The sequence below is a fragment of the Solanum stenotomum genome, chromosome 2, assembly GCF_019186545.1.
Source record: "Solanum stenotomum isolate F172 chromosome 2, ASM1918654v1, whole genome shotgun sequence".
Taxonomy (NCBI): Eukaryota; Viridiplantae; Streptophyta; class Magnoliopsida; order Solanales; family Solanaceae; genus Solanum; species Solanum stenotomum.
In genome coordinates this window covers 64,389,812-64,402,983 of record NC_064283.1, presented here as the reverse complement: position 1 = coordinate 64,402,983, position 13,172 = coordinate 64,389,812, and the positions used below count along the sequence as shown (strand labels likewise).

General features: G+C 30.6%; 1 protein-coding gene and 1 long non-coding RNA gene across 3 annotated transcripts in view; one reads left to right on the top strand and one right to left on the bottom strand.

Moving 5' to 3' along the window:
• Positions 1-536, bottom strand: part of LOC125854272 (uncharacterized) — a 30,565-nt gene extending 30,029 nt beyond the window's left edge. Inside the window, exon 1 of the long non-coding RNA XR_007445393.1 lies at positions 293-536. This is a non-coding gene — a long non-coding RNA (uncharacterized LOC125854272). The remainder of the gene's footprint in view (positions 1-292) is intronic.
• Positions 136-1,886, top strand: LOC125854271 (phosphoenolpyruvate carboxylase kinase 2-like). 2 transcript variants are annotated; one of them, XR_007445392.1, is made up of 3 exons: positions 136-947; positions 1,479-1,597; positions 1,641-1,885. XR_007445392.1 is itself a non-coding variant. In XM_049533768.1 (2 exons), the coding sequence occupies exons 1-2, from the start codon at positions 164-166 to the stop codon at positions 1,526-1,528; spliced, it is 834 nt and encodes a 277-aa protein (XP_049389725.1). In that variant the 5' UTR covers positions 136-163; the 3' UTR covers positions 1,529-1,886. The 2 variants fall into 2 exon arrangements, 1 of the variants encoding a protein (XP_049389725.1); XM_049533768.1 differs by having other exon boundaries at positions 1,479-1,886.
• The last annotated feature ends 11,286 nt before the right edge of the window (positions 1,887-13,172 follow it).

Sequence of the window (13,172 nt, the reverse complement as noted above, 5' to 3'; positions counted from 1 at the left end):
TCAAATTTTTGCAAATTAAAAATCCACTCATTTATTCACTCGATTAATGACCCCATGTAAAACCTTAGGCTACGAATATTCGATTTTTTAAGAATTTATAAATATAACTTCTTTCATTCTATTAAAACCAGAAAAAAAGAAACAGAACAAAGCCTTGAAAAAAATGTTCCAAACCTTGAAAAACGATTTTCAAATTTGCGAAGAAATCGGCCGTGGTAGATTCGGTACCGTCTACCGGTGCTTTTCTCCGGCGACCGGAGAATCCTTCGCCTGTAAATCTATCGACAAAAACCTCCTCATTGATTCCACCGACCGTGAGTGTCTCGATAAAGAACCCAAAATTCTTCAACTCCTTTCCGGTAACCCCAACATTCTCCATCTTTACAAGGTTTATGAAGATGACGATTTCCTTCACATGGTAACCGATTTCTGCCCGAATAGTGATTTATACGAAAGGGTTTCATCTGGGTCGTTGTCAGAATCGGCTGCCGCGGCTATTCTGACTCAGTTGGTTTCTGCGATTAGCTATTGTCATCATATGGGTGTAGCTCATCGTGATATTAAGCCGGATAATGTGTTGTTTGATTCTGAGAATAGATTGAAGCTTGCTGATTTTGGATCTGCGGAGTGGTTTGCGGGTTGTGAAGGGAGGATGATGAGTGGGGTTGTGGGTACGCCGTATTATGTTGCGCCGGAGGTTTTGATGGGGAAAGAGTATAATGAGAAGGTGGATGTGTGGAGTGCAGGTGTTATTTTGTATATTATGCTTTCTGGGGTTCCTCCTTTTTATGGTGAAACGCCGACTGAGACTTTTCAAGCTGTTCTCAGAGGGAATTTGAGGTTTCCGACGAGGAATTTCAGGTCAGTTTCGCCTGAAGCGAAAGATTTGTTGAGGAAGATGATATGTAAGGATGTTTCCAGACGATTTTCAGCTGAACAAGTACTGAGTAAGTTAAATTTCTCTGATTTTCATTTTGCCTTGTTTTTATTGTTTGGAAAATTACAGAATATATTCCTTATTAGTGCTCTCCGTTTCACACTATTTCGTTGTTGTTACTGTTCTCCATGTCTGTATTCTGCGTCGATATGCTTTATTTACGATCCGCAAACCTTCTATCCTTCCAAAACCTCACGTTTAGGATTACATTGCTGTTGTATTTTAAATGAAATGAGCTTAAATAACAAAGTGATTATTCATATATCGAATTCCAACTTATTTAAGATTGAGACGTTGTCCTATTTTAGTATAGGAGCTAAAGTAACAATTTTTTTTAATTTCTTGAACTATGAAATGTTTCTTTTTCACCCCCTCTATAGTCTGCTACCTTCGTGACTCGAACTTAGATAGGATTGAACGTGAGGGATGCTTACCATCCTAGCAAATCCCACTTGTCATCAATATGTTTTCTTGATTCTTCAAACTAGTGTTTTCTCTTTGGTGAATATTAGGTGATGTTGATGTTATTTGTTAAATACAGGACATCCATGGGTGATTAATGGAGGAGAGACAAGATCAATGGTTGATTGAACGTGAACAAGATAAATACCAGTAGCAGTACAAATTCTGATAAAAAGCTTCTTCTAATGTGTTGTTGTGTATATTACACCAAAAACAAGAAAATATGGGTTATTATGTTGTGGAGATTGGAGAAGAATCTTGTAGATGATAATGAATCTCCTACTTTATATTATAACAAGAAAAAATCAGAAAAAAAAGATTTCAAGCTATGTAAAAAGATCCAAGCTTTCCCCACCTTTATATATTTTTTTAATTATAAAAGGTTGAGGGAGAGTAGGAATATATGTATTTTGGTGCTTTATCAAAGTTTTGTTGTTGAGTTGAGGAGTTTGCTATGTAATAAAAAGTTTGCTGCTTTTGTTATATTATGAATCTTTTTAAGTAAATTTCTACATGCCTTTTATTTAGTATTTCATTTTGATTTCTTCATTTGTGTTGTTTTCTTGAGCCGAAAGTTTATCAGAAATAGTCTCTCTATCTCTCAAAGTAAAGGAAAGGTTTATGTGTATATATACTGTCCTTCTCAGACTTCATTTGGAGGATTACACAAAATATATTATTGTTGTTGTTGTTTCAAGTTAATTCTTGTCTATCTTGTTTAGTATTTTATGTTGAATCGAGGTCTATTGGAAACTGTCTCTCTACATCTCCAAGTAAAGGTAGGATTTACATAAATATTGTTCTCCTTAGACATTACTTATAGAATTACTCGGGATATATTATTGTTGGTGATGTTGCAAGTAAGTTTTTACATAGGCTTGTGCTTAAAATTCGATCAAAGCTCCCTAAAAGAACATATAAATAAACATGATTTGGTTTATTGATTTACATATAAATAATTTACTAATATGTACTAGAATAATTTTCTCCTAAACAAGACTTTTGAACCATAGAGAATTATAATTAAGGAAAAAGGATTATAATTATCCTTGAATTATTTGAAATACGTTAATTCTGTTTTTTTATTACGTTTTTTTTTTTTTGCATAAAAATACCTTTTATCGTTAGGCAACTAGCTTAAAAATACATTTATTCAACTATTCAAGTAGCTCAAAAATATCCTTTTCACCGCCGATTGCTCCAAAATACTAAACTATTTAAGATAAAGACAATTTTATCAATTTGACCCTATTACTTTAATGTTATTTAAAGTGAAAAGAAAGTTTAACAATTTTTACTTTGTAGAACTACAAAAGTAAAAAATCTACAAAAATATGAAAAGAAAAATATATACTGTACATCAATTTTTCAAAATAAATTAACTGTGATGATAAATCATCATTCATATAAATGAAGGGTGGTCCCTTTGGATTTTCTAGAAGAAAATAATGTTTTTTTTGTTTTTATTTTTTTTCCATTCGGTGTCCAAAGTTTGTATTAGAGCCTTGACTAAATCTGGATCAGGCATTACTTGGCTCATTCGAATATGACGCTCCCAAAAAGATTTTCTTCATATATAGAACTCGAATTCAAGACCTCTAATTAATGATAGAACAGTCTCACTCAGGGGCGGAGGCAACATGTCACTCCTCGAGCCTACACCCTGGACGTGGCCGGCACTCGAGAACCATTGCTGACCCCAAGTGAACTCTTGGCTTGTCTTTCTTACTCAGCGGAAGACTTTATTCAAGATAAATACTTTTAAAATAATACACTGAAGTGCTCAATAAATAACTGAGAATGTAATAAATAACATTCACTGCCAAAGTGGAAACTCAAGTCTCAACTTAACTGAAAAGGAAAAGTAAAGACTCATGAACTAACATCAACTAACTCTGTCTATGAAGCCTCTAAACTCTAAGGGATGTCGGGACAAGAGATCATCCTAACAACTGAAATAAGCAAGCAATAAAACAAAACATAACTAAAGGGATCCTCCGGAAAGCAAAGAGGCTCACCAACTGACTCTGAGTGCTCAACTGGATCAACGATGCGCTGGATGTTGATCATGGTTACCTGTGTCTGCATCATAATAAGATGCAGGCCAAATGACATCAGTACATTGAATGTACGAGTATGCGAGGGGAATTCTAAAACAAGACATAAGCTTGAAAGGAATTGAAGAACTTACCTGGTTCAACTCAACTCAATTGGTTTCAATATAAAGCAGTGTATATAAATGCAATATAAAGAAAAGCTTTAAAACATGGTTTTCAACTCTGTGTATTTAGAAATACAATAATAACTCTGTATGTATGCAAAGATACAATATGAACTATGTTTGTATATGAAAATACAAAGTACTGTTGTGGGAGTTTCTCTAACCAACAAACATCACTTAAGAGCGATCGTGATGATACAACGTTTTGCCTCACGCTGCCAGGGTCGTCCTATACCTTGTCGGGGGTATAGAACATGAACTACTAAGTGGATTCACTAGTCTATGCTAAAAAGCACTAAAGGAATCATCTAAAAAGTATGACCCTTTTCTGCCCATGATTGCTACATGGTTTATAGCGGCTCAGTGTTCTTTGAACTCTCCCCCATATCAGTGCTTAATACTACTCCCAAAATATACTAGCTCTTTATGTTTTAAAAACACAACTTCTTTCTGTGGTTTGAGATAATTGCTCAAAACTTAGCTCAAAGGCTATCTTGGAAATCTCAGTTTCCCTTTTTGCTTAATTGTGAAAGCATTTACTCTTTTCTGAAAACTAGCTCAAAGGCTCTTTGGAAATCAAAGTTTTCCTTCTTGCTTAATTGTGAAAGCATTTACTCTTTTCTGAAGACTAGCTCAAAGGCTCTCTAGAAATCAAAGTTTCCCTGTTTAAATGTGAAAACATTTTAAACTCTTTGGGAATGCATAGTCCCCTTATACTTTTGAAGATATGAACTTCAACTTTACTCTTTACTGAACTCAAAACTCAAGTCTTAAAACAAAGTTAAATCATTTGTAAAAGACTTTTGGAAGATTCTATGAACTTCTCTTGACTTGTCTCATAACTTTTCTTGACTTGGCTCTTAACTTTCCTTGAATTGAATTGTGGATTCAAGGATTACGATTTGTGATAGGAAAGATCTCACGATGTTTAGAAAATGATTTTAGATAGTTAAACATGAGAAAAGATCAAGAAATCACTACCTGAAAGTTGGTCCGCGATGCGGAGGTGTATTTAAATTTTGGTCGCGAAAATAACTTTTGAGGCAGAACGGTATGTGACCGCTCCACGACGCGAAGGGAAAATTTTCAAATCTGAGCGAACATGGTACCCAGATTTGCCCGACTTGTTCCTTCTTCGTTTTCTAGCCCAAATCCGCCTAATTTCGATTATTTTTCTCCATATCTCTTTAGATTCAGGTACCCACAACATATACACAAGAATCTAACTCAAAGCAACTCTAATAATCAATCTTAAACTCTCAAGAACTCCTCAATCTCATCCCAAATTCAAGAACGAAAGCAATTCAAGAAAAATAACTCAAGAACATAAAATTCTCAATCTTTTTAGGACGAAATTACATTGAATAAAAACATATTTGGCGCGTGGGTGAACGAACCCAATGCTGTGTGAACTCACATACCTCGTAGGGATCACCCCTTGATGAAATCCACAAGCGATTCGTGAAAATCTTGACGATTCTTGCTTCCTTTCCTCCTTTCTCCTCTTTTTTTCTCTTTTGTCAAAACCCTAACTCTTTTTTCCAAAAGTGCAAACTGACTAAGATCAGTTTAGACCCCAATTAATTACCCAAAAACGAAATAAAATAATTGGGTAAGGAAAAGATTATAATGCCCCTCTAAAATCCGGATTGGACATTTTTTTATTTGAACAACCCAACTTCCAACGGGCATATCTCTCTCATACGAATTTAGAATCGCGCAAACTTGACGGCGTTGGAAAGATTATTCCAAGATCTTTTCTACGATATGTTGAAACACACCTAACTCATCTTGAGCTAGAAGTTATGGTTGTTTGAAGTTGACCAAAAACTCAAACTTAACTTAACCAATTTTCCAGATTTTTATTATTTCCAAAAATCACTCTTTCTAATTCTAGCTCTTTCTAGTTCTTTCAATTTGCGAGATGTTACACAACATATACTTAGGGGATTCATCGAACCCCCTCAACGGAAAATATTACTATTTATACATGGTTAAAATTATTTTTTAGGTATGTATAATAGATGTCGAACCCCCTTCCACTAGTTCATGTGTTTACTTCTCAGATTTTGAACCCCCTTATTAAAAAATTCTGGCTCGGCAACTGATCTCACTATTTTACCATAACTCATATTAGTAGAAGAAAATAATGTTAGCATATGTGTATTTTTGTGTTTGTATTATAAAATTTGTTAGAAAAGGGTACGGTAGAGGCATGTGTTCTACGTAGCATGATACTAATCAATTTGAGTATATTTCATGTGAATGGCTATGTAAGGCACATCTACTTGTTCAATTTTATACAAATCCAAATATCTAATTATGTAGATCTAAAATTAAAATGTGTAGATGACAACATAATGAAATCCACAAAAGATAAATTTCTACGTACACTTGTGGTTAAAACTTCAAACAGTAAATGATTAATATGAAGGATAAACAATTATAAATAATTTTTAACTATTCAAAATAGATTAATTTCATTCTTTATTACATTTTTGTCATAAAAATATCTTTATCGTTAGCCAATTAGTTCAAGATACCAAACGATTCAAATTGACCCTTTTCCCTTAATTGTTATCATCTTATGTGAAGTAAAAAGAAAGTTCAATCAATTTATAGAACTACAAAAGTAAATAAATTTATTATAAAAAACTAATGTAATAAATACATATAAATGAAGGGTGGTCCCTATGAATTTTATAGAAAAAGGAAATAAACCAAAAGTTATTAGAAAGGGTACGATAAGTGTACTCATTTAATTTTGATATCCATCAATCAAGGAAAGGAATCCACAAAAGATAGCATCTCCATGTACTTTTGAGTTTTTACTATCGTTTTTAGATATAAAAATTATGAAATTTGAAAAATAAAAGAAGTTGAAAATGATATTTAAAAATTTAAAACATATTTGAATATGAGTGATGTTAAATGAAAATTACGAAAATAATTTCTTAAGTTGATTTCAAAAAAATTATTACTATAATCCTACAAAATTAATTCTCTTGACCAAACTTTATTATTGCGTGCAATAAGTAGTGGACAAATTAGTTATGATAAGCTATATTGCGTGCAATAAGTGTTGTGTGTATTATTACTTTATTGACCACTAAGATACAATCAGTGGCAATAATATTAATTTAACACTAAACATTTATTTTAATTATTAATTATTCTCAATTCCAATACTTTTATTTGACTTTTTGCCATTGTTTACGATTATATTTTTGGTGTAGATTGTACAAAAAGCAATTTACAAAAACCATTTTTTTTCAAAAGGGTTAAAATGAGGGATTATAGCACTTTCAATCTTTTAAGTAGTAACGAATTTTTATTTTGATCCTCCTAATATATGACTTAATTCGTGATATATAATTCAATTTGTCCTGTCTCGCAAATATCTTATCTGCACTATTCCACAAATATTATAGTTTGTCATGTCTTATATTGTTCTATCATGTCTTGCTCTGTCCTACCCTGCACCATCTCATTGTTATCCCTACTTTTTTTTTTTAATTCCGAGTTAACAAATCACACAAATACTATTTTAGTCAAAATGCTTGTAATGTGTGTTTTTGTTTTCTTCCTAATTGGTTCAATGACTGAATTTTCTCAATGTTGCTTGGAATATTACTCATAAACAAATACACATTTTCCATCACATTGAAAGAAAAGATGGAAAAGGCATATATTTGGGAATATGCTATGGAAAAAATGATACTTTGGGAAAATGTCTAGAAACCAAGAAATAATGTCAATTATTATAGTATATATAGTAAAAAGTAGGGTAAGGGGTGATTTGATTGTTGGGAGGAAAAAATTATACTTTTGGAATAAATGGTGGATTATTTTATTTTATATTTGACACATTTTTTTTATATCAGGATTAACAATTTCGAAATTATTTATAATCACCTTTTTGTAATATTTTTTAGAATAAGAAAAGGTGTTATTCGATTTCTTACTCTAAAAAATAAGTTATATTTACTCTCTATTTCACTTTCTAATAAACATATGTCTGCCTATTGTTTTATTTTAGAGTTGTTTGATCCCTTAAAACTTCATTTTCTTTTAACCCTCCACCCCCACCCCCACTCACCTTGGTGACCTTAACCCACAATTTTTTTTTAAAAAAAATCTAAATGTGTTTCTTGAGTATTGAATAATTAAAGGAATTAGACAATCATTCTTAGATTTCTTTGAGGAAATATTATTAGCATATGCTTTTTAGTGTGGATGAAGAATGTTAAAGGACTTGAATAAGTGTAACACCAATGTTGCTTTTGTAGCTTTATAGAGTGGGAATGGAATTCTATAAAAGAATTGGCATGTGTTTTGATTCCTTTTTATTTTTTATTATTATATATTTTGAAGATTTAAAGATATTGAATGTTCAAATTTAGTTTTTGACTCTAGATGGGAATATTGAAGCAACGACAAAGTTATCTTTGTACATGTGATTTAGATCACGAGTTTGAAGTGTGAAAGTAGCCATTAATGTTTACATTAGAGTAGATTGTTTACAATTGTCTTTTAGGATGTGGTCCTTCTTTGAATCCTGATAATATAAAATACTTTGTGCATCGATCTGTCCTTGCCTTTAGTGTTTGAGTATTTAGAAAAAGTGTTTGCTTGAGTTTGCTTTTGTAACGACCGCGTTCCGTCGTTATAGAAAAGCCAACGGGGAAAAATTTTGGGTCGAAGTTTTTTTTCGTAGTAATGGAATTTCCCAACCTAGTCCAGATTTGGACGAAATCGGAGTCTTTGAGGTGTAGGGAAAACTGGTAGCAATTGGGTGACTTATTTATGATTTTGATTACATAAGTAGTTAGATAAGTCGTTAAGGAATCCGTACGACTTTACGGAATTGAATTCGGGTGAGTAGAACTCTCGGAATCGCTCTTAGCGTGAACTATATTTTCTGAGCGTCGTTGGTTAAAGGTGTGTTGTGAAATGAGGGTCTTGGAATTATTAAAATAGCTCATTGTTTTGTGCAAGCCGCTTTGGTGGAGGTTTTGGTCGCTCGTCCCCCGCCGTAGCGGGGTGAGGGCCGTTGTGGCCAGGGGTGGACCACATGGTCTCCAGGGGTTCACCCGAACCTCCTCGGCAAAAAATTACGCTGTATATATAAAGTAAAAATTTTGTATTTTTGTAGATATATATATATTGTGAACCCCCTAAATAACAAAGAGGAGATGATGGCGCAGTGGCAAGACCCCTAGAAATTAAGTTGTGCATCACTAGTTTGAATCTCAGTGAAGGCGTTTATTTTTTTCTTTTTCAGTTTTTTTTTAAAAAAAATTCAGTTATGTTTTTCACTTTTTTAGTTTTTTTTTTACTTTAAAAAACGTGCTAAAAGTGTGGTTTTAAACCCAAAAAAATTCAAGGTTCCCATTTCTAAAGGCTTATTTACATGTTTATACTTTTATTTTTTGAATCCTTGAACAAAAATCCTAGGTCCGCCACTATTTATGGCGAATTCGACGTAACTTAAAATCGTAAATAAACCCCAAAACGTGTTTGGATTATAAAATTTGTTCGGAAAGGGTACGGTAGGCTGTACTCACCTAATTTGGTGGCCATTAATCAAGGAGTGGTGGGTCATATTTCTTTTAGCTTTTGTGGGAGTGGGGAATGGAATCTACAAAAAGATAGCATATCCATATGCTTTTGAATTTTTGGTTATAGTTTAGATATAAAAATTGTAAAATTTAAAAGAATATAACAGTCATACTATGTACAGTGCTAAGTTTTTGGTTAGTCGGACATTTTTATAGTATCATTGAGTAATGAGTAATTTATGAGTAAAACATTTTAATGATATCAATACAATATATATATATATATATATTTATACTGATTTAGTATTAATAAAGCAAAAATTAATTGAGATATATAGTGTAATTATTTAGTGAGGTATCAATATAAAGAGATATATGTTTGTAATTATTTTGCTTTTATAGAGTATTTGCTTAGTTTTCCCTTTGATTCGTCTTAGATAGAAATTATTTACTAGTATATTATAGAATATAAAAATATTGAAAGAATAATTTTCTTCTAAAAAAGACTTTTGAATTATAAATTATTAATATGAAGGAAAAACAATTATAAATATTTTTTAACTATTCAAAATAGATTAATTTAATTTGTTATTACATTCTTGTCACAAAAATATCTTTATTGTTAGTCGATTGCTCCAAAATACTAAACGATTCAAAATAAGACAATTTTGATTCTTTTCCCTTAATTGTTATCATGTTATGTAAAGTGAAAAGAAAGTTCATCAATTTATAGAACTACAAAAGAAAATCTAAAATAATTATAAATATATTTATTTTATAAAAAAAACTAACTATAATAAATACATATAAATGAAGGGTGGTCCCTATGAATTTTTATAGAAAAAAAGAAATAAAGCAAAAGTTATTAGAAAGGGTACGATAAGTGTACTCATTTAATCTGATACCCATCAATCAAGGAGTGGAATCCACAAAAGATAGCATATCCATGTGTTTTTGAGTTTTTCGGATCGTTTTCGATATAGAAATTATAAAATTTGAAAAAAAATAGAGTTGAAAATGATATTTAAAAATTAAAAATATATCTGAATATGAATGATGTTGAATGAAAATTACGAAAATAATTTTTTAAGTTGATTTTAAAAAAGTTATCACTATAATCCTACAAAATTAGTTCTCTTGACCAAACTTTATTATTGTGTGCAATAAAGTAGTGGACAAATTGGTTATGATAAGCTATATTGCGTAATAAGTGTTGTGTGTATTATCACTTTATTGACCACTAAAGTACAATTAGTGGCAATAATATTAATTTAGCACAAAAAATATTTTAATTATTCTCAATTCCAATACTTTTATTTGACTTTATGCCATTGTTTATGATTATATTTTTGGTGTAGATTGTAGCAAAAGCAATTCACAAAAATCAATTTTTTCAAAAGGGTTAAAATGAGGGATTATAGAACTTTTAATCTTTGTAAGTATTAATAAAATTTTATTTTGATCCTCGTAATATATGACTTACTTCGTGATATATAATTCAATTTGTCCAGTCTCTCAAATATCTAATCTGTAACTATCCCACAAATACTGTAATTTGCCATGTCCTGCCATGTTCTGCTTTACCCTTTCGTGCACCGTCTTATTGTCATCTCTACTTTTTTTTTCTTAGTTAACAAATCACAAAAAATAGTCTTTTAGTCAAAATGCTTGTAATATGTGTTTTTGTTTTCTTCCTAATTGGTTCAATGACTGAATTTTCTCAATGTTGCTTGGAATAATACTCATAAACAAATACACATTTTCCATCACATTGAAAGAAAAGATGGAAAAGGCATATATTTGGGAATATGCAATGGAAAAAATGATACTTTGGGAAAATGTCTACAAACCAAGAAATAATGTCAATTATTATAGTATATATAGTAAAAAGTAGGGTAAGGGGTGATTTGATTGTTGGGAGGAAAAAATTATACTTTTGGAATAAATGGTGGATTATTTTATTTTATATTTGACACATTTTTTATATCATGATTAACAATTTCGAAATTATTTATAATCACCTTTTTATAATATTTTTTTAGAATAAGAAAAGGTGTTATTCGATTTCTTACTCTAAAAAATAAGTTATATTTACTCTCTATTTCACTTTCTAATAAACATATGTCTGCCTATTGTTTTATTTTAGAGTTGTTTGATCCCTTAAAACTTCATTTTCTTTTAACCCCCCCTCCCCCACCCACCCACCCACCTTGGTGACCTTAACCTACAATTTTTAAAAAAAAATCTAAATGTGTTTCTTGAGTATTGAATAATTAAAGGCATTTGACAATCCTTCTTAGATTTCTTTGAGGAAATATTATTAGCATATGTATAACACCAATGTTGCTTTTGTAGCTTTATAGAGTGGGAATGGAATTCTATAAAAGAATTGGCATGTGTTTTGATTCCTTTTTATTATTATTATTATTATTATTATTATATATTTTGAAGATTTGAAAAATATAGAATGCTCAAATTTAGTTTTTGAGTCACTAGATGGGAATATTGGAGCAACGACAAAGTTATCTTTGTACATGTGATTTAGATCACGAGTTTGAAGTGTGAAAGTAGCCACTAATGTTTACATTAGAGTAGATTGTTTACAATTGTCCTTTAGGATGTGGTCCTTCTCCGAATCTTGATAATACAAAATATTTTGTGCATCGATTTGTCCTTGCCTTTAGTTTTTGAGTCTTTAGAAAAAGTGTTTGCTTGAGTTTGTTTTTCCACAAAAACATAAAATGAGAAAAATAAAAGGAAGTCCACCTCTCATTTAAGATTCAAAATTTAAACAAATGCTGAATTTTCTTCTCAGTATTAACTAGGTAGATGTTGATATATCGATAGTGATTAACAAATTATACATCAAACATGTTTGATTTGATGGACACATATATGATATCCGATTTCATAAAAATAAAATAGCTTGATATATACAATATTTTATATTTATACAGATTGCGGTGATAAAATAACAAAATGACAAAGGAAGGCAAAAAAAATTTAAAAGATTTATCAAAAGTATTATTTCATTAAAAACTTGTATCTTGATTTATATAGGTAGACATCAAGATAACTTTGTTACTCCAAAACATTATATGGAGTTAATATTGAGTGCAATATTTTGTTGAACATTCATTCAAGCAATTTTCCCTTAGCTTCCCATCTGCACCAAAAATTAATAAATGTAAGCAATAAATTAGGTAATAATGTAGTGTTTAACTTTACATGTAGAATAAACAAGCATAGTAAATGATTGAATATACAAAAAAAAATTAACGTATATGTCAAATAGTCAAAATCAACTTAAAGGTGAAAACTTTAGATAACCAATCAAACAGTTTCATGATTCTCTTAAATAATATTTTCTTTAAAAAAGAATATTTTTACGATTTTTCAGAAGCTTAAGTGCTTAACCTAATAAATGGGAAAGAAATATACCTTCTTTAAATTCGGAGCAACGATGAGTTGAACAAGTAAGTTGACAATTCGATGTTTTAGAAGAAATAAGAGGTTGTTCATGACAATAATTATCCAAACAATTTTGATAGCAAAAATAAAAGACACACCATGCTCTACATTTTTTTTGGCAAGATACTTTTATTTCCTCATCAATAGCTTCAACATTTGTTACAAAAAGCACACTAAGAAAAATTACCCCTAAAACTTTAGTAAAATTCATGATTTATAATTTGTAGTAATATAATGGACTTGTTCTCTTTGGTTGAGAATCTTTGTGTGTTTAAATGAAAGCAAAGTGATGCTATTTATATCCAAAGTTTTATGTTAAAATTAGAGTCTGTTTGGATTCATTTATTTTAAGTATTTTTAGTCAAAATAACTTTTAATTATTTTTGGAGTATTTGACTAATTTTAAAAAATGGTTACAAGTTCTTTTATTTTTGGTTAAAAACATAATATTGATATTAATCTAGTTAATATGCATTATTATTTCTTGCTTCGTAAGCCTTACAAAAGGAATTTCTTATTT

What these genes read in the sequence shown, in the direction of transcription:
- LOC125854271 (XM_049533768.1), top strand. Translation starts at nt 164, where the DNA reads ATGTTCCAAACCTTGAAAAACGATTTTCAAATTTGCGAAGAAATCGGC. An exon ending in TTCAGCTGAACAAGTACTGA is followed by an intron (nt 948 to 1,478) that starts GTAAGTTAAATT and finishes TGTTAAATACAG; the next exon opens with GACATCCATGGGTGATTAAT.